This window comes from Plectropomus leopardus, chromosome 20 (assembly GCF_026936395.1).
Source record: "Plectropomus leopardus strain MGB_pleo_1.0 chromosome 20, ASM2693639v1, whole genome shotgun sequence".
Lineage (NCBI taxonomy): Eukaryota > Metazoa > Chordata > Actinopteri > Perciformes > Serranidae > Plectropomus > Plectropomus leopardus.
Window position 1 is genome coordinate 5,415,701 of NC_142195.1, and position 22,957 is coordinate 5,438,657.

Here is a 22,957-nt window from a genome sequence, read left to right on the forward strand (position 1 = left end):
CTATAAGGCAGTAAAAATTTAGAGGTCCATTGTTAACTCTGGAGGGAGATATTGATTGGTGCTGTGCGTTAAGTGAAGCATCAACACTGTCGCACTAATAGTAACCAAGGAAGGCTCATAAATATTTTGCCTTCATCCCGACCTCTTTCAGTTGGTTCTGATGTAATTAAATGATGGTCATCTGATGTCTGCTGCAGACCTTGGGCTAAATAATCGTGTAGATAACCAGAATTCTCACACAAGTTCATGGACAAAATATTAAAACTTTTCCATGACTTTTCAAGGACCAATAATAAAAATTCCAATGACCATTCACAATGTATAACTCAAAGAAAACTATATTGTACTTTACAAATAATGTTTAGTATCTTATTACTGATGGTTGGAGAGGTAGCTTCCAAGGTGAGGGAGTGAAAGCCGAGAGTTCAGTTGGCCTGTTGCCTATTTTGTTTAAAAAAGTGACATTGGCTTCTGAACACCAAAATCTAAGCATTTCATCATTGAGTCCAAGTGATCATTTGTGCCAAATTTGAAAAAAACTCCCTCAAAGTGTTTCTTTAGACACAGGGTTCACAAGAATAAGAAAGAAGTCACAGTCACCTTGACCTTTGACCTATGACAACCAAAGTCTACGCAGTTCATTCTTCTGTTCGAGTGGACATTTGTATCAACTTTGAAGAAATTCCTTCAAGGCATTCTTGAGATATTGCATTCACAAAAATGGGACGGGCAGACAACTTGAAAACATAGCGCCTCCAGCCATGGCAATAGCCGTTGCTGAGGCTAAAAAACCGTCACACATCAGTGCACAACTATGCAGAGCAGAGCTACGTTACTTTACAGAGATAAATTTGACATTATGTTACATAATTTTCCAGGCCTGGAAAACAAGATAGTGGGATTTCATGACTTTTAAAGGCTGTCTATGTCTGTGGGAACCCTGGATAATACTTTTATGTTTTCTTGCTCAAAGTCAGACTTAATTATCCTGATACTTTAAACCCAACTTTTTCACAACTGATTGAAGACCAAGTAACTTTTTACAGTGTATACTTGAGAATCAGTTAATTTAACAACATCAGTATACATTTTAGGGGAGAAAGTAAAGTATGATTCTTTTTTTTTTGTCAATTTACTTTATAAACATTACAAGCGAACTCATGAGATATTTAATGCCCATTGTGAGATGATGTAATAAAAACAGGGCTTCTGAAAAAAAGGACATCTTTCTTAGTGGTTTGAATTCCAAGTTAAAACAACAACAACTGCATTTCATCAAGTTGCATCAGTAAAAGACACCATTCCCAGTTCAAAGTCAAATGCTCAAATTGAACAAGTAGGTGCCTTTCATGCTCTAAAAGTTGTCATTTTCAGTTAAGATCAAATGTGACACACAGTGCGCAGTGAAGAGGAGAGGCAATATATATCTGCAGGGTTGGACGTAGTCATGGGCACAAAGCACTGTCTGCAAAGTTCATTCTTAAGACCTCAAACCTTGCTATCAGAGATGTGACTGTTATGCTCGTAACTTAAAGTGACAGGAGGACAACTTGATTGGAAAAAATGAGTTAGGCTGAAAGTCTGTCTGCATATATTGTGTATGAACAGCATGTTTATTTTTCCTTGATAGCAATGTAAGAAATGTTCAATAAATCCTCCATATAATTAAAACACCCATATGCCCAAAGTGGGGGTAATGCCCCTTTAAGGCCAGTTACCATCTGCCATTAACCAGAAGACGCAGACCAAGCAGCAGCCATAGAAGAAGAAGACTGGGGGATTGGCTGAAGTTATTTTTAGTATGACTTTTTCGACCATGAATAACAGCGCACCATGATCGCCACATAAAGTTAGCTACAGTAGCTGTAAAGTTTACTCATGTAATGCTAATGGTAAGTTAGGAAGTTAGCAAGTTAGCGTGACTGTCTAACTGGCTGTTTCATATAACGATATGACATAATGTGACTCAAGGTAACATGAATAAAACTTTAATACATTAACACATCTGTAAATATGATTTCTGTCTCAGTCATGTCAGACGGACTTTCATTGCTACATCACAATGTCATCAACGTCCATCTTGTTGTTGTTTTGTTTAAGAAACAGCAGAAATTATAAACTGTGGGTGTAAAAATTGCACACAAAGTTACTGTTGAGATTTTTATTTTGTCTATTTATTCTGTAATAATTGTCTCTAAAACAAAGTGTTCAGAGTTTGACATGTTCCTTACCAGAGCGAATATTTCTTTATCTGTTTATTATTATATTGATGACAATATTTTAGATTATAATTGATTTGTTCTACCTCAGATTTGTGAAATATTCTGCTGTTTGGCAGATGTTGTCATGTTCTGATAATAAAAAAAAAAAACAGCTCAAGCCAAAATGAATCATATGATTTCTTCAACTTTCACTTAGGAGCAAAAATAAGCATTTAAACTAATATGATTATGATGGTAATGATTGACTTTTTTGGTAGATAATTATCGTTATCAAGCAAAATGAAAAGTTTATAATGTGTTAACATTTTTAGCCATATGGCCCAGGCCTTGTCAGTATAAGTATGTATGTCTGTGTGCTGTACCTGTCCCGAGGTCGGTGTGCTCCTGAGACATGTGCTGGCTCTGGTGGACCCATTCCCCGTTGCACTTGAAGAAGATCTGAAGAGCAGGCCGAGCTTGACACCGCAGCTTGATGGGGTTACTCTTGACAATGTAAGCGTCAACAGGCTCCTCCAGAAAGTGCGGCAGAGTCCCAGACTGGCCATGCTGCAGCGCTTCACCTCGGGGACCTGAGGAACAAAACGAGAATGAAAAGAGATGCAAATTGAATGACTGAACAAAAACAGAATCTGGAAGTTAATTATTAATCAACGACAGCAGGGTGGCTGATTCAAAGCATCTCCCGATTTCTTCCCTGCCAACTCACCCTGCAGTGAAATGTTGTTTTCAACACAAAAACACCTCAAAACTCGCCCGCTCTCTGTCTTCCCCCGGCTTCCACAATCCCTCACTCTCTCCCTCTCCCCTGAAACCAGCCCCAACTAGCAGCCATTACTCCTCACAGCGACGTCTCCCTCAAACAAATTGTTTTGGAGCGCAGCGTGAGAAATAACACAACAACAGAACATCACCCCGTCCCCACAGCCAATTCTTCGCCACAGCATTACAATACAACCCCCACTTCTCATTTCTCAGTTTATATATCCTTGATTCCTTTCCTCACCTCCTCTCCTTGCTTCTTAAGCCTCCTGCAGACTGTAAGATTTTTGCAATCTTATAAGTTTAGTGCAAGCTATATTCTTCCACATCTTAACAAACTTGAGTACAACATCAACTTTGATGTATGTAGACTGTGTGATGACGTCACCTACTAAATCGCAGGCTACGACGTCAATACGCAAGAACAAAACGTCATTGGTGTGCGTCATCCATCTACACCGCTGTAGTGGTAAGAGCAAAATGTAAACAAACAAATCAAGCTCTTTCTATATAGTGGCATTTATGTCTGCCGAAAAAGTCTAAAGTAGAGGAGGAGAATATGGATGCCATCGTGGCTGGGAAAAAGAGGCCAACTTGACATGCAAATTATGCATCGAGGAGCTCACACTAAGTATTGCCATGTACTAGCATTTAGTATTTAGCAGTGTCACACTGATCAGTGCATCATTTTACGCTGCATTTCCATCGGTTGGTCAGTAGGCGCGGGCTGTAACAGCACGCACACAGTAAGATGGTTTCTCTCTCACTGTGCCATGTAGGACACCAAAGATACTGCCATGTGTCTTTCATGATAGACATCTTTGGTCTGAGACAGCCCAAAATCGCACAGTGTATACCAGTCTTTAGGCCAGATCCACACACAGTGTGTCCCGGGTGTTGGACCCAGCAGAATGAATGTTTAAGTTTCACTTTCCATGCACCTGGAGTTTTGATGCTGCATCTATGCCCACAGTGCGCTGAGATACAATGCAAATAAAAGACTATATTTCAACAGCACTCCAACTGAACGGTCCAGCTCCAAAAATAGAAAATCTATTTGTGCTGGCAGATGATTTAATCGTGGCCGCCTGCCACAAATAAACAAGTATGTGGGAAACCCTGCAAACAATGTGGGAACACAGGATAGCTGTTGGACAGTACTGTGTGTATGACAGTATGACAGTATTTGAAGTGCAAATAAACTGTTGATTACTAACAATTTTCACTACTCGCGATGCACGGAGCAGCCATATTGGATTTTGACTCCCCAGTGCTTCACAGCATTTTAAAGCAATATCAATATGCTGTGTGGCACAGCTGTATCATCAGCTGCATGTCAAGCCTCTTTGATATGTCACTGGTGCTGAAAAGATGGTGCTGCTAAGGAAACACCTGTGCATTCTCGCTCACAGCTCTTCCACCAAGCCTCCTCTCTACTTTAGATGCATTTTAGGAATGGAGACATCCTTTAGAGAAAAATTTCCCGGGTCACAGGCAGGAGGACGGAGGAGACACAAAATAGAGAAATGAGAAGAGCCAATGATTTTACAGAAAGTCTACTGTAGCACAAATTCCCCTGAGGGCCACGGTGTTTAATATTTTAAGTACACAAGGACTTTGCAGACAACTAGATTTTGCAAAACTCTGAACATTTTAGATTAAAAAAAATCCTTATCCTTGTAGACTTTTTAATAATTCATGTCATTAGTGTTATTGTCTGCAAACATTTTCTCTCTGTATTTTTTGAAGGGTGAGGTGAATGAGCTCCTCCGGGATATGTGAGGCATTTAGGGTTATCTCTGCTGCACTGTTGGCTCAATATGTGTTGTTTTTCTTCTCTGTATGGTAACAAATAGCAACGGCAGAAATGCAGTTTTGTTGGATGGCGAGAAATCCTGATTTAATGGGAGTTTTCAGGGGGAAGACTCTCTGGAGATCTGGAACCAACACATCTAAAACAAGCAGCAGTTTTTATTGCGATGCAATCTTTCTATAGCAATGAGTCCTTTTTGACAACCTCTGTGCAGAAAGAACAAAAAAAAATTGGTATAAATGACTGGAACAATCACCTCGTTAAAAGTGAAGACGATGGAGACGTTCTCCTGATGATCAGACAGTAGTCCCATAAAGACGTCTTTGATCTCTCAGATGTTGGTGTTCACTAAAGACAGTTAATTCAGCTGAAGAATTCACAGACAACACACTGGCAACACATTTAAGAGGCATTACTCCCTTCTTCCCCTGCCCGTCTGAGGTGTGTTCCAGTCAGTGCACGTTCTGCTACTTCTGAGGCCCCGCAAGTGTAATTACACTCTGACTAATCCCCTAGTTTGCTGGAACCTCTTTCATGCAAGTGTGAAGGGTTTAGCGAGGCAAACCGTCCCGCGCCCGCCCCTCCCGATCCAAACTCCCCGCTGCACACTGCATCCTCCACAGTGATGGGTGTACCTCTGAAAACCCCATCAGGATTAGAGAACCCACTCTCTCTTTCTCTCTCTGGCTAATCTAATCCTCCTACCTTTCCTGCCGGATGTCTCCTGATTGAGGGGAATAGATAAAAGACTCTGTGTGATTCCCTGGCTGCGAGAATCACAGCACCCGCTCGGTTTCCCTCTCCCCTCCGTGCGACATGTTCACGTTCTCTCTCTCACCCCATTCCTAGAACTGAGGTTCAACAAAGAGACATGCTTTTAATTTCAAAATGACTAGCCCCGGGCGAGCTTTTCTTCTACAGAGTGCTCCAATTTGTTTTGCACGCTGTAGCATTGACATGCCGTGTTTGTGTTTGGATAGATGCGAAACATAGACGTGAGTGTGCATCCAGACGATGATAGATGGGAACATGAATACTCAAACGCGCAGCTGTCAGACAAAGCCACAGCCCCATAATGACTCATTTGTTAATAGATCAGGTATTATAGTAATGCTCTCCAACGTGACAGTTTAATGCCACAGCGACTAAAACTCGAATATCAACAGGAGCAAGGTTTAGCAAAGCATTACGGGCTCTATTTCAGAGTGAGTTGTCCGTTGACTTTTTGCATTTTCATTTTTTATTTAGCAGGTGGGATAGTGTTGCAGTAGACAGATTAGGCAAGACACACAGAGAGACACTCTGGTGTGATTTAACCTCAGGCTGGTGGCGGGACATGTGACTCTGGGGGGAAACACAAGCACTTAACAGTCTCTGGAACCAGCATAACATTGTCTTTGCTCTTGAAATGGCTGCATATAGATCACAGAGTGCAACACCAAGCCGGGACTATTGGATGCTTCTCTGGCACTGCACATTGTAGTAAATACACAAACAGTGGCGGATCTTCCTATAGACGACCATGCGGAGGGGTGACAACTGAACATGCTGGAGCATTAATGGGTAAGGTGGAGTTGAGTGTATGTGGAGATCATTAATAAGTGAGTAAGTGCAGGCTAAAGCCATCCGGGGCGCAGTACAAAACTAGAATAACTGCCTTGCAGTTGTATGCAGCCGGAATACAGTCAAGTTGCATTTAACATGAATGCTTCACACACAGGCTGCGCAAAAGATCTACACAATCAGCACAGTTGAAGATGGACAAACTGAGCCCACAAGATTAATGTCACCAATTCAGTATGTCACCAAATGTTTCCAGTTCTGTTCCTCAGTTACAAAGTTGACCTTTGACCTTTTTGATATAAAATGCCATCACCTCATCATTTTATCCTGTTAGACGTGTGTGAAATGTTTTATCAAATTTAGCATATGAATTCTAAACTTACGATCAAAAATGTATATTTGTGAGGCCACAGTGAGCTTGACCTTTGATGACCACATTCAAATCAGTTCATTCTTGACTCAGAGTGGACATTTGTGCCAAAATTGCAGAAATTTGCTCATGGTGTGCTAGAGATATGGTGGCACGAGAATGAAAAGAATGCAAGGTCACAGTGACCTTGACCTTTACCAAAATCTAAGCAGTTCATTATTAAGTCCACCTGGATGTTTGTGACAAATTTGAAAATAATTCCCTCTAGGTGATCCTGAGATATCATGTTCATAAGAATGACACATATGCAGGGTCACATAGACCTATGACCACCAAAATCTAATCAGTTTATCAATAAGTGAAGTTATTTTTTGTGCAAATTTAGGAGAAATTTCCTCAAGGTGTTCTTGAGATATCACATTCACAAGAATGATACAGACGAGGCCACGGTGACCTTGACTGTTGACCTATGACCATCAAATTCAGTTTATCACTGAGTCCAAGTGGACATTTGTGAATTTTAAAGAGATTCCCTCAGGGTGTTTTTGAGATGTTCACAAGAATGGGATAGACAGATGGGCAACCCGAAAACAATCTGGCCATGGCTATTGTCGGTAAGAAGGCACAAAATGACACAATTCACAAATTCACAAATCACACAATTTTGCAATAACAGAGAAAAATAAAACATGAACTGACATCAGGTACTTGGGTTAGGGACAATTTTAATGAACATACCTTATCATATAAGTAGCCATTCCTTAAAAAAAGGCTTGTTCATTTTTATCTGATTGGATGTTGTAAATGTATATGAGTGCTGTTTGTTTCTCTGTTCAGCTCTGCATGACGTTAAACTATGTAAATTATTTCTTTATTATTTAAGAATACATATCACCAATTATTTTGAGATTTTACGATACAACATCAGAAAAAAAAGATTCTCAGTAGCCTACTTCCGATGTCTTAGCATTTTAAGACATTGATTTAAGACATTTTAATATGAATTAAGGCCTTATTTATAGCTTAATGATTTTAATGACTTAAGGATCTGCAGGACCCTGCCTTAATATACTTTTTCTCTTGCTTTCCCATTAGCTCTTTGTAATAAGGACAATTGTGTGTCAGTGTGTGTGTGTGTGTGTGTGTATGGGGGGTTAGCCTCCCTAGGGCAATGAAACTGCTAGGTCCAGCCCTGTACACACACATGGAAATGAGAAAACTGATGCTGTTTCATGTGAGATGTGTCTCAAACAAAGTGGCTGCAGCATGAGATGGTGTTTATGGTGCTGTGGGGCTTCTGTTTGCCGCTCTAACATGATCGACTCATTTACATCCCGCGGCTGGTGTGGGGCTGTTATTGGTTCATCTGCACGTTTCCAGGAAAGGCCCAAGACCAATATTTCTCCTCAATATGGTTCGCCGCTGTCATTCAGAAGACCGCTGTGCCCCGTGCTTCACAGTTTTCACAGTGATGTACAACCAATGCCTCAGCCCGGCAATAAGACACAAGGGGCACAGATACATCTAGCCCAGTTTGAGAGGAAAACAAGATATCACTGCCAAAGGGCTGAGTGATGGCTCTATCAAACACCCTCTCTCATTCTTCCTCTCTCTGCCTCTCTGTCTGTCTCGTACACAAACTTTTGTCCTGGAAATGCACACACTGTCTGCTAATACAGCTTCAGCTATGATGCAACCTGTAAGGGAAACTCGCAAACGCTTTAATTTCCTCAAGTACGGCAAACGCTCCATCTCTTTGTGCAAAATTAAAAGCACTGGGTTAGTGTGGTCTCCTCTGTCAGTTCAATGTATTCATAGCTTTTAGTGGAAATCTAAAAGAAATGAGGGGGAAAGAGCCCCAAGCTGACTGAACTAATTTGGTAAAGCCTTTGGGTAGTAGCACAGGCTGCTTCACACAGAGAAAGACGACTGCTGCTCCGGCACACTCGTTGTGATTTGTAGAGACTGAAGAAAGCAGCCAGGCTGATGTTTTGCCAAAATCGGCTCCACTTGCAGCACACTGCAACCTCATCTCCTGGCAGACTAACTGCTGTCCTGTTTTCATCTCAAACACCAGCTGATCCGATTCAATCCTACAGAAACACTGGGCCCCAAGAGGCATGTGTCCTATTCCTGCTGCTTTTTGTTCTGTGTACAAGCAGGGGGTGTACACCAAACCTCATGTCAAATCTGCACATGACATGGACTCTTCCTTTCAGTTTTAAAGCTTAGACTCAAGATCATGGACAAGTGAGTTCATCGTGCTTCGATCACAATATTGCAAAAACAAGGACATGCTGGTTAAACTCATCCACAGTTGGTGTCGAAACAGAGTGCAACAAAACAGTTTCTTGGGTACTGTCTTTGATATCGAGATTGAGAACCCTGAAGTTTCTGTCAAAAATTAACATTAAATCGTCTTACCTTTAATGTAGATATTTATCGAGCTAAATTGTTTTGGTGAGAGTTTTCAAGTGGTGGAGATTTCATATATAACTGGAAACTACAGGCCAGAGGCAAAAGGAAAAATACATATTTTTGATTTGGGGGTGAATTGTCCCTTTAAGTCCTTTTGGATAAGCAGGAACATCATCATAAGATCCTTCAACCTTTTCACTGTCAGCACTGTGAACTTTTCATTCATCACCCAGCAGAAGGCCACCACCAATGACACTCCACCACAATTCACAAGTGACAAAAATCCAGCATCAGCCTGAGCAACACATCCCCAAATTCTGCACAAAGGCTCAGAATACACCAGGAACCAAGCAGCTCCACTTCCTGCCATGCAGAACTGATTACAGGGAGATCCTTGGTGTTTAAGAGGCTGTTGCCTTCTGAACCTGAACCTCCTGCCTCTGCTGCGCTTAACAGGAAGTAATTGTTACACCCCTTTGACACACATGCTAAATACAAGCTCAATCTGATTGTCCTTTTGACAACACGTACAAAACAATTAGTCCTGGGTTAATATGGGTCGTTGCACAACTGCAGCTTCATGTCACTCCCCTAACAGGGCTGTCATGTCTCAACATCGTCAACACGGGTCATTGTGGCTGCATTATGGCTCAAAATCTGTGGATTTATTTCACGTATTTATCAGATTTGGAAAAGTGTCTCAGAAAATAACACCTTCTGATGATGTTAAGGACATCAAGGCCACTTTCTGCTTGTATCCATAGCAGGTACGGTACCTGTTGTCACAGTTTCCTCCCTGCAGAGGCTGAAACCATTTGTGTTGATACATTCACACCAAACATGTTTGCTTCAGTTTGAACGACTTGTAATGGATATAAATGACCTTGCACTTGCAGTAAACCACAACAACACCACTTTCTCCCTCTGGCTCTTAAGGCAAGTTTACCTATTTGTGTACCTTTTGCACTTGCTATTTTGCACATGCTCTTCATGAATACAGTCCACTGACCCAGACCCAATTCAAATATCCACAGTGTCACATGCGTGATCTCTGATATCAGACCACTAACAGCTGCGTGACACCAAAAAATGCATCTCCCGCTAACACTGTGTGTGTGGATTGCCAGCATGAAAGAAAACAAAAAGGAGACAGTGTGTGTTAGCATGAAAGACAGAAACTCAGAGAGTGGGAGAGAATATATGGCTTTAATAAAATGCAACATTTGCTTTAATGTGGTGTCCAATAATCAGTGGCTTGAAGCCGAAAACATTTTACAGGACATCTCATTTTCAGAATTATTCTTACAAGAGGAACTGACCATCCTTTAAATAACTGAGAAATGCTGCAGTTTTAAAATAATAAAAACATATCACGCATTACCAGTTTCATTTAAATTGGCCCAAGATGTTAAAAAAAACTGGACAGAATCACGGGATAAGTTCTCCAACTGCTTTAACTCACTCGACAGCATTCAGTATTAATAAGCAGGAAGCAGCTGCTACGCCATGAATTAACAAACAAATCTACTAATTAATTCTTAGTTGTAAATTAAGAGCCGGTGGCATAATTGTTCGCTAATTACTTCACCATGTTGACATTTCAGCAACAGGTTTGAGAAATAAGGTGGTTAGTTAGTAAAGGGGGGGCATTCTGTGGATGTTATTTGCTGCTATGCGTCGTCGCTCGGGTGTAAACAATGACTTTCAGGCTAATGTGTCTGTGTAAATACATGAATAAATACAGCTTGGCAATGGTCAGTGCTGCATTAATTATATATGCCCAGTGTGAGGTGTCTTCATAGGCAGCACTGACGCAGATCCGTGCAGCAGATGGATGGTCGAGAAGGAGGATCAGAGGTGAAGCTAGCAGAGGAGATGGGGGTGGAGGGAGATTGGTGAAGCAGATGATAGGTGGGTGTTGAAGATAGTGAGAAGCACTGGGGGAGCATCTGTTCAGATCAACCAAGTGCAAGGCAGGAAGACAAAAAAAAAAAAAATGTTCCGCATTTTCAGGAAGTGCTTGTATACCTGAGTCCAAAAAGAAAGGCACTTCTGTTTTTGGGTTCTAAGCCAACTTTTGCCCAGACAGATTCACCACAGGGGAAAGCTAGACTGGCAAAGATGGGGTTTCTTGATCTCCCAGCACAACAGCAAATGGGGCGAGTAGGCAGTAACACGTGAAAAAGCCTGATTGTGTTTGGTGCTCTGCAGACACTACCCACTATTCAACTAGGGCTGAACAATTAATCACATTCAAGCCGATATCATTGTTATGTAACAGAACTCAATCCCTTAAAGGTGCATTATGTAAGATCTGGACATAATTACAGTTTGAAACATTCAAAAAATGAACTAACCCTATCAACAGAGTGAAGAAGTCGCACCTTTGACATTATGTCCAAGATGTCTGTGTATTGTATTGCAGAGATATCTACTGCTAAGCATTTACTTTGTTTCTTGTTGACAGACAAGTATTAAAGAGTGTTAAATTTTACCTTGACAATACTTGTCTGTCAACAAGAAACAAAAAAAAGACAAGATTCATTGAAGACATAATGAATTTGTTTGGAGATCTAAAACACAGCTTTTAGCATAACCGCTAATTCAAATAAGCAGAACAGCGGCCTTAAATTTGCGTAAACTGAAAAAACATTGAGTTTCAGAAGCCTCTTACCCTCCAATCTGAGGTTGTGATCAGCTGCCATATAACAGAGAAGGTAAATGATTGTGATTGCCATGTTATGCCTTTATTATTGTTTATAAAGCACTGCCGACGTGTGGATTATACGTCACCCAAGAGGCGGAGGCTTATGTGTTCAACGTCACGCCTGTCGAGCCTGTTTTGGTTGCACGATGCCGTGATGCAGAGTATAGTGACACACTGGAGCGGAATGATGCCACCATTGGTTGGGTGCAGGGGTGATATAAAAGGGGGGCTTTGTTGCGGCTCTACAGTGCGATCTCTGTGTAAAAGTGGCCACAGACTGCAGACAGACAGACAGACAGATATATAAACACCCGGCAAAATACACTGTTTCTGTGCTAGTTCCCGCCACAGCTGTCACCAGGATCACTACTTGCCATGATAACACACTGACAGAGACTCAGAAGGTGAAAACAATACCAGGTGTCGCCACCTTGTCACAGCTGGTAGCAACAAACACGTCTGAAAAAACTGGGCCTCCTGTGCACGATCACTCCCCCACACTCCATGTGACATACGATAATGACATTAGATGAAGACGCGTATAATGCCAAGTGCAAACTCTGATGCTTGCAGTACTACCGTGTGAAATGGCCAAGGCTGGGTTTAAGTGCAAGCTACATCATCACTTATCACATTGTTTGTTGTGGTGATTGTGTGGTTGTAAACACAGAGAGTGACTGTAGATGCACTTTTTGCAGACAAGTGCAGGTGATCGGAGCAGAGAGCATGTGTGTTTCTCAAACATGGTCTGGAAGCTGAAGCAGGAATAGATAACAACATGCTTACAGCAAGCAAGGTGGTAAAGCCATGGTCAGTGTGCACTTTAGGTTGTGTGAATGTTACTCTAACAACTGGAGACCAGTGAGAAGCATATTTATTTTTCATATGTTAATCACATCAAGCCTGTTCTGTAGTGCTTTGTTGTTCTTTTTACAGTTCTTATTTATGTATGTTTATGTATTTATCTTATTCATTTAAGTCATGATGGTCATATCACGAGAGGTCCCACAATCCGACTTTATCATGATACTTCAGTCACAATACAATATTATTATTATTATTGCAATTTTAAACTTTTTTGCCATAAGCTAAATATTGCAATAACATGTATTGCAATTTATTATCTCTTTTTAACTGTAAATTATGCCCTGCGTGTGTTTTATCTAATAAGATTAAAGGATAAAGTTTCTCACCTCTATCTAGTGGACTCAGTGGAAGTAAGTGGAAGCAGTCAATTATTAATTGTTCTAATACCAAAAGTCTAATTTATATTTGTAATATTATAAGTTATATGATAATAAAAATCATTGGCATCTCTATATTGATACAAAATTTGTACCAGAAAAATATCACTATACTATGCTGTATTGATATCCTCCCACATTATATTCCATCTTTACATGTTGAAATGACATATTGTACTGTGATGAAAGGGTTTTGCAGTTAATTCAACAGCTAGATAAAGATATGTTATTCATACTAAATAATGCATCAATCTATGTCATTTCATCATAACATGTTGATCTAGCACATATAAAGGAGCGGTGTATATTTTGTACTGTATCCAGTGTTGTGTTGGTCACACTACAGAATGATTTATTTCTTGTGTATAGTGAATAATACAGAAGATAAAAAAATACTGCATCACAGTTGCATTATTGGTGTGAATTTATTATTCCATATCCTTGAGGCCTTCAACAGTATCAAAACACATCAACCCACGGCTGGAGATGTCCTCCCTGACAGACTGACAGGTGCTTAGCGACCATGTGTCGAAACACACCAGCTGGATGTACACACACTCCACTGTCCAGTAAAAGTTTAGCTAGGTTTCCATGTCATTCCAAAATCCTGCCAAAAACTGGATAAAAGTCAAGGTGATAGCCGGGCAACAACCAGATTTTCTGCTGTTATTTAAAATCCCATCTCCGTTTCCTTCCAGGTTCTTCTCCTCCCTGTCCCCAGGCAAGTCTCACAGTGACTTCTGTCAGCCTGCTGAAACGCCTGCAGCTCTGAATCTACTCTCTAACTTGTAATTTCTTTGCAACGGGAGTCACACAAGCAATACATTTCAGCTCTGCCTCTCAGACTCTTAAAAACAGCATGGCCTCAACAGAAAGAGAAGCCAGAGAGCTTTGTTCAAATATTGATGCAAACCTCTCATCTGTCATCTCAGGACACAACAGACATGTGCGCGCATACGCACACACAGACGGTGTATGTGCCACAACTGAAGCACTCCCAGGCAAACACAGTTTTTCTTACACACATGCCAGATGTTGTCCAATCAAAACATGAACAGACAAATGTTGACTCTCTGCTCTGATCGACTATTTCCCTCTCATACGACCACATTTTTAGACCTTTTTCCTGCGTGGATTCAATGCATTTTTGCTCACACAAGGCAAGAAAATGTCTGTTGGTCTTTATCGGCAAAGCCCCCGCTTCACACTCAAAGTTGCACTCACATGTGGGAGCTGCTCAGTACGCCCGAGCTCTTATCTGTTGGACAGCAGCCCCAGTGGAGCAGCGGGGGGTTAGGAACCTTGTTTAAGGACACCTGGATGGTGAAAATAAAGGATTAAGCACTGCTCACACACTTCCCCATCAAGATCTATCCTGTGTATCTGTGAGGAGGGGCAAAGTAAGAGTTTGGGAGTGTATGGTACATCAGGCGTCTGTTGCTTTAGCATTGCTGGAATGGAGATTACAAAGCAGATTGCCAAAGTACAAAGTGTGAACAGTAGAAATGGAGTCTCTGATAAGATGCTCACCTTCCAAAAGAACTTTGGACTATACTGGATTTTTTGTTGTATTTTGTGCAAAATGACTTCTTTTTCATTTTGGGCCTTTATTGGAACGTCAGTGGCATTAAGTGTGTGTGTTGGGGGGGGCAATGACCCTGTTCCTACTTCCTACTGCCATACTGCCATACTTCCTACCTACTTGCTCAGACCACACTCACCTTCGAACTTAAGCTTCATTTTGATCTCAACTGCACGCTTGTACAATTTCGGGACTGCATCTTGCACTGTTGTGATGCTGTTGCATTGACAAAATCTGACAGAAAAAAATAATCAAAACAGCTTCTGTGGTAGTTCCACCATGATATTTGTCACCAGGACCTAATTTTTAGGTTTAATGGTTCAATAGGAGGCACCACTTGTTCCAAACAAGTACACTGACCTGGCGCAAAATTTGGCCCAAAAATCGCCAAACTTGGTGTATATTTTAAATTAAGCTGTTGAAACATGTCTCCAAAATGTTTTTGCAATTGACCAACAGGGGGGAACTGCTAGGGCAAAGAAGAGCTTGGTCCAGTACAGACTTGGTCATAAATTAATGAGATTCTGTCCGGTCGTGCTCATTATCTTAAATGCAGGTTTTAGAAATGGTCTTAAGGTTTCTCACCCTTGCAGTTTCAAATTTAACAGTCCATGTTGACATCAACACCAGAATCACTGGGCTCAGCTATATTTGAATGGGACAGATCTGTGAACACGCTGTCATGTGACACAAACACTTCCTATGAAACAAACACTTCTTAATTCCTTCAGATATATAAAGTTTTCATAAAAGCACCACAAGAATATATTCTGTTGTCAAAACAAACTACCAATTTTTAAGAAAGCGTGTGTATGTGCACAAACCAGAGTGTGTGTGTACAGTTTGTGTGCATGAGTTTGTGTGAATGTGTGTCACCTACAAACACCCAGGTGGTATATGTGTCTTCATCGGTGTTGTGACAGCTTGCCAGCCTGGTTCTGGCAGGCGGGAGATAGTGCTTCCCTCAGCTCTCCTGATAATCAAAGAGTAAACATGCTGAAGCAAAAGTGGGTTACCTGGATGTCAAACTGACAAAAAAAGTCTCCCATTTCTGTCCCGTGAACCACTTCTCAATAAGATTTTGCACACGCTAATATTAGGAGGGAAACAAACTCATCTAAATAAAATGCTGAAGACATTTGCATATGCCTTTCATATTCAGTGTGTCAAAGAATTCACAGACTTTTTCTTCCACCAAAGAAACAAGGAGTGTAAACTAAAAATATGACAAATAAGCTTTACAGTCATGTATATCAGCGCAGAGAGCAGGGATAATCCTTGCAAATCCACTCAAACTTGTGACTTGACTTTTCAGAACTTATAATAAGTGGGCCTCAATGATGGACAGTACCAATTTAAGTGTATTTTGCTTCAATATTTTGTTGTTTGCCTAAAATATTTTCCTTAAACTCTGCTTGCACTATATTTGTCAAACTAGAAAAGAGGTGTCAATGTTTTGTGTTCTTTAAATGTCACCTGTCTTCCTATGGTGATATTTTTAGATGCTTATTTTTCAGACTCTGAGCAGAATATGCTGAACAGTCATTAAAGTTAAAAGGCTTAACATTTTCATAAAATCAAACTTGATACTATTTATGGTCAGCACCAGCCATCCTAGGGCTTTACCAGACTCAACATTATGTCATTCGACAGGTTCTTTAAATACTAATAATTAACCATTCATTCTTTTTTTCCATAAAGAGTTTGAGAGTTCACGTAATGTAGCGATTCACGTAATATAGTGAACAAGCTAAATGTGCTAATTACAGATCTATAATGTGCAACAACATTTTTTGTCGACACTTGACACGAAATCTTGATGTATGCAGCTGCTTGTACCAAATAGGAGTGTGAATATGACGAGCACTCATTGCAGCAAATTTCTGGGACAAAAACATCCCAAGTAGTACACTGCACACTGACTAGCAAAAAAACAAACAAATAAACTGCTTGAAGCAATCTCAGTCGACTTAGGGGTCTCCAACTGATGAAAAAATCGATGAAAATCACTGACTTTTGGGGGCAGCCCTAAGCCATCCAATGTATTTACAATTACTTTATTATTTTATTTATAGCAGTTCTGATTGTAAGTGGCAGAGTCCGCCATTCCCAAGCTCCATTTAAAGTCACAGGAAACTATGCATGTTTTTTTCTTGTTTTAATCAACAACAACAGTTTGTATGATATCATATGAATTAGTGCCCCGTGAATGAGGTTACGTCCTAAATGTACAGTTACACAATGAACGTACAGTTACGGAGGATATTTTAAGGCAATAAAAGTTACTATGGTTAGATTTAACAAAAGAAACATGGTTGGGTGTCTTTAGGTTTAGGCTAGTAGAATCACTGTGGTTGGTTTAGAAAAAGAAACATGGTGAGGATGTACCTTAAAATAACTCCAAGTTCACACGGTTTCTTACACGAGTCTGGATAGGAAAGTCCTGGATGAAAGTCCGGTATTTTGAGACCAATGCACCACACCAGCCTGAATCATTACTGCTCGGGACTGGCTCCTTGTTTACTCCCGTAAAGCATTTGCCAGGTGATCACAGCCTTTCAAAATATATGGGCTGTACATGGATTTGGGTGCACTTCTAATGAAGACCAAATGTTTCCTACCACTGTGAGGTCATATCAGAGGCATTCAACTGGCAAAACACAGGGCAGCTTTTATTGTGAAGCAGTCACAGAGGTTAGTGCTGACTGCGATTGTTCATCAAAAACACATCTACAAAACAAGACAGTTTCTGCATTTTTTGACAGCAGATCAGTTTTAAATATTCCACGGAGTGATGGAACAAGAAGGAGCAGCTAAAGTGAGCTGTCAGATGAAAAGTTGCAGATGACAGGTTAGACACCTCCAACTTCTCAGCTTCAAGCTAACCAACTTCTTCCACTGTATTCTGCTGTTGTGTGAAAAACGACTTGTGCCATGTACAGCATTAAATCGTATCCTGATTGCTCATAAAATGCTGGTAAAAGGAAAATCATTGAGTGATTTCTTGATTACCGTGAGTTTGTTTATCTGCCTCCCCACAATTCTCCATAGTCACCAGGAGAAAGAGGTGTTAAACAAAGCAACCACGACTGAGTTGTTTAAGTAAGAGTATAACTTTAAGTTCTAAGCATTGTTAAAAAGCCAGACTTGGTTTCTGCCTACACATCTCCACTGAAATTAAAATTCTGAGAAGGAAACTTTAATTTATGCCTAGTTCACACTACACGACTTTAGCCCTGCTTTTCCACTCGCCAACAGTTTTTGGAGCTCCCTAACAAAAGACCCAGATCAGAGGCACATCGCTGTTGGCACGGTGCTCTCAAATCAGTGCTTGAGGACTATGTGTGAACTGTTCAAAGACGTGAGCCGAGAGGCTCGCCAATGCATTGCAGACGCTTCCCAGATATACGGCGGCCTAAATTTCTGGACCTGTTGGGGACCTGTTGGCGAGTTACAGCTAATGAGAGTGCAAGACACGGATTGAGGGGAAATGTGTAACAATAGAAACCTTGCTGTATGTGTTGCATTAGGAACACAGACCAAAGCTGTTTTTGCACCTAGAGGAAGCAGGCTATAAATAGTAAAGACGTGAGGAAACCATGGATGTATTATTTAGAACATTCATGGTGTAAACAGGATATTTTGTAAACACATGTGGTTATACAACAACAAAATCCTGTCTCGTGCACGGCATCACTCTATTTTCTGTGTTATTTATTGTGAGTGTTTTCATGACAAAATGTCTTCTGAAGACCAGATACATTATTTGGGAATCTTCCTGGTAAAAGATCTTTTAGTGTGAGACCCCCAAAACAACTTTAAGACTCCTGATTACAAGACAGAAAGTTGTGTAGGGATATCAGTTTTTGGTTATGTCTGTTTTCCGTAGACTAACACCCATTAAAGAAACCCTGAAAAGTGACAAATTGGCAACACTGGAATAGCAAAATTACCCTGTAGACCGATATGCCTACTCAGTCAAAAATGTTCTTGGCGAGTGATTGATTAACAATTAACAGCTGACATGTCTATTATGTAGTGAGCAGTAACCTAAAGGGATCTAAGGGCTTTGAAAGTTATATTGTATGAACTGAATACTGAATTACTGAATACTCAGAACTTCTCTTTAACAAGTTGAGTCTCACATATTTATTTATACAGGGATATTGCTCCTCAAAGGAGACATCTTGAAACTTTTCTTTAACCAAATAAACCTAATGGCAAACTATTATCAACAATAAAATTACCTTACTAGTCTGCAGCCCACCACTTGAATCAGTTTAATCATCTCCACTTCTAGAGGAGAGTGAGCGTAATATTGGAGAGCCTCCAGACTAGGATGAGATGATTTGATTTTTTTCACTTAGTTTGTTCTTATCGCATGAACAATCCAGTCACTTTTGAGTAATGAAGCAGATATGGAATGCCTTTAATAACATGTTATATGCAGCACCATTATTACCTCATCTATCAGCGCTGATTCTCTGCTTTTCCTCTGATGTCGTTTAGAAAGCAAGCCTCCGTTGACTGACAGTGATAGCAGACAAAAGAAGATAATTGCTTACTTACTCTTTGCCGTATAGCCTTTGATCCATTTTGTCTTCTCTGACAGTGAAGAGACAGCGACATAATTAAAGGCATTGTGTGGTATATACAATCTCGGCTGTGATCACACTGGCAACCTGACAGCTCACTCTAATGTGAGTGTTCTTTGTAAGGGGCCTCAATAAATAAGTAAAACCCTCGAAAACAATCCTCTCTTATTCTTCTTCGCACATTTTCTTCCTCCCACTTTTTCTTGAGAGCTTCAGCACAGGCCGCAAATAAGAGTGCAACTCTATTATTGAAGGATTTTATGAATAAATTACCGCTGTGTGGCCGTATGTGTGAAAAAGGTTTGGAACACTAAACTTTATTTTACACAATGCTGTTTTGTCATCATATGAAATGTTTGGCAGGGTAAAATGAGATTCAATAAAAATGTTAATATCCTGGAAATGACTCGGCGCACAGCTTCGGTATTATTATCATTAATCATCTGTCGTTATGTACAAGGTTGATTATGGAGGGTGATATCCTTGAAGGTTTTTTCTCCTTCTTCTCATTGGCTTCATGTTTAGTTTTTACAAAGAATGTCCAAATTGAGTAGTGGGTATAGCAACATGATAAAGTGGCAAATTTTCAAAAAGACTTTTGCCTCAAGTTTGATGGCGATGGCTTTAACGACAGCACAAATGGTTGCTGACACAGAGTGGTGGTATTGGTGAAAGCTGGCCGTAAATTACAAAGTAGGTGCATGACTTGGCTGTGTACCAACAAGGCAAGCTGCTGATGTATGTTATTTCAGATCTGGAAAGTGTCACTTCACCACTGAGACTCAGCAGCCTTTGGAAAAACAATTCCAATTTACGTCAATGCATTGGGTTCGATGTCATCTTACAAATGAGGAACCTCGTCTACTACACCTTTAAATTGGCTCTTTTACAGTATTTGGTTGCTTAATGGGCTCATTTAAAGAATACATGTCTCTGTGCTAAAGAAATGGTGATTAAACTTGAAATGTGTTGCATTCCTAATACAGCAGGACTGCATGAAAAATGTCACACTCCTCACTATCATTAGCCATAATAGCCTACTGCCTTTTATTTGTGTTGCATTACCCATGCAACTTGTAAAGAAAAAGCTCTGGAGGGTACACTTGATAAATCAAATTTATAGCTTGCTTTTACATTTTCCAGCAGGGCACTCCGCCAATTTTACACATGAAGATCTGTTTAGTCATCATGCAGAGTGCCACTTCGTTGGTGCAGAATTTCCTTTGTGTTTCTGGAGGGTTTTCTTAAGTCTCAAAGAGACTACAGCCACATTAGCAGCTCTGTGGGGCTTTACTAATGCTCACATCAGCATGCTAATATGCAAACAATAGCCTTTTTTACAGCGATTGTGCTGTAGGGCTGCTACAAGGTCCCTTCTTAAGTCCCCTTTTACACTAAACTAGAGCTGCACCTAACGATTATTTTTTTATCGATTAATTAATTGATTATTTTTTTGATTAATCTATCTATTATTTTTTTATTGATCTATTATTTTTTTGTTAATCCGTAAATATAACAACAAATTTACTGAAAAAAACATTTTAAAACTTGTCATACACTGCAGGGCATTATCCCCCAACAAAAAAATAGCCCAGTCTTAACTGGTAATCTGTGTTTTACAGTCTCACATAAAGTCTCTCCAATGAATGGTGAGGCAAAATAATGGCCAGTCATTCCCGCTTTCACAGGCTGTGTAAAAGGGGCTTATGATACTGTGAACATACTGATGTTTAGCCATTCACCATCTTGGTTTAATGTGATAGCATGCTAACATTTGCTAATTTGATTTTGAAGGTAGACCTATTTATTCATGAACCAAAGTATTGGAAAAATATAAATCTTGACCTTATGATGGCACTGGATGAAAATCAACATTAACAAAATTACTGCAATTTATCCTGAGAGGTTGTATTATCCATCCAATAGTTGTCAAAACGTTTTGCTTAAACCACAAATATGTACCTCACCATGCTGTTGGAGAAAAAAGTCAAAAGGTCACCAAAGTCATTAGAATGTATACTCTGGAGACTATGAGTATACCAAATATTATGGTAATCCATGAATTAGTTGTCGAGAAATTTGACAAAAAGAACTGCAAATATCAGGATTTTGATGGTGCTAGAGAAATGTTATAGATCACCAAAATTAGTTGGCTTCATCCTCTGGGCACCATGAATGTCTGTTAAAATTTTGGATTTCAGTCCATCCAATACTTGTTGAAATACCTAGAAACAACCCAAGTGATGTCATCAGGGTTATCTCAGCTCAAGCTTGGAGAATTTAAAGCTTGTATAAAAAAATGTGGAGGTAAAGTTTGAAAGACACAAGTGTTTTTCATGCAGGGTCTAATGACTAAACTACTAAGGTGCATGAAAGGAATTGTAGGATAAAGCTTGACCAATGCTAGGGACTACAAGTCAGAAAATGTCAGCCTTTAAACCTCACGCAAGTCCTTAAACTTACAGAAGTGGAATACTAAATCATCTGACCTGTACAGTATAGTGAATTCTCTGCCATAATTTTGCCAACTTAGCCTGTTTGGCCTGTCCATGAATGAGTCTATAACTGATGGGTTTTGCAGTCATCAAACTAGAAGTCATTAAGTCAAAACATTATTCAAACTGAATTGTGCTGTATAAGAACATATCCTTGTTCAACCTGTGACGGTCTGATTGCAGCACATAATATTCCACAGTTTGACTTCCAGCTTTACAGTAGAGATTAAGAGCCAAGGTTTCAAGTTCAGCTTTAAGGCTGCACGGAAGCCTTGAACATTTTCAGAGGCTTATCTATCATTTGAAAACACTCTTTCTACTATACAAAAAGGTGTTAACTTCCGCCAATATCAGTCTGACTCATTCAGCTCCACTTTCCTTTTCCCTCTGGAGAATTATGAAAACCCAGAAGAATAGATGGTCCACACAATCTTCCTCCACCCAGTAATGACTTACTCATGGTATTATTCCTAAAGATAAGGTACTGATGAAAAATAAAACACGAAGGAATCTGTGACGCTGTGGGTTGGCTCTTAAGCTAAAGAAAATGGAGGTTAGTCAGAAGCCCAGCAGGAAAGCAGTCAGTGGTCCCATGACATATAAAATTCATGACAATCAAACACCTGTACAGTGCTTTTCCATGTCTCCAAGCACCTTGCATATATCAAAAGGGAAAGATCACTAATGGTCCCTGAAAAATGCAAGAAAGCGAGTAACTTTATCCTGCACTGCTTCTCTCACCAAGCACTGTCACCTCATCTCTAATTTTCTTCAGCGAGCGGGGGGCCAGTGGTTCAAAGAGACGCACTGGAGCCCAGTCTGTCCTGCATTTTACGTCCCAGTGGAGGTCTTCAAAGGTTTCTTTTAACTGCCCCAGTAATGCAACCTGAGTAGTTGGTGATTATGTGTTCCAGCCGAAAAACAACTCAATGCCACAATAGATTTTGGTATTTTATGTTTTTGCAAACCACTGATATTACACATTTGTATGTTTGTTAAATTTGTAAGTTTCATATGCAGCCAATATGTTTAAAGTCAATTCTTCAATTTTTAATTTTGTGACGTCACTGTTGATGTTGATGTCACAGTGAAGTGGACAATTGACCTCTTGGATGCAAAATGTCTTCACTTCATCATGAGATCCTGTTAGATATTCGTCAAAAATGTTGTCATATTAACCTTAGACCAC

General features: G+C 40.1%; 1 protein-coding gene across 1 annotated transcript in view; it reads right to left on the reverse strand.

Moving 5' to 3' along the window:
* The window catches only part of LOC121960063 (netrin receptor UNC5D-like), a 296,895-nt gene that overhangs the window by 91,009 nt on the left and 182,929 nt on the right, over positions 1 to 22,957 (reverse strand). Inside the window, exon 5 of the mRNA XM_088070697.1 lies at positions 2,585 to 2,791. Within this exon, the coding sequence (XP_087926823.1) occupies positions 2,585 to 2,791 (207 nt within the window). The remainder of the gene's footprint in view (positions 1 to 2,584; positions 2,792 to 22,957) is intronic.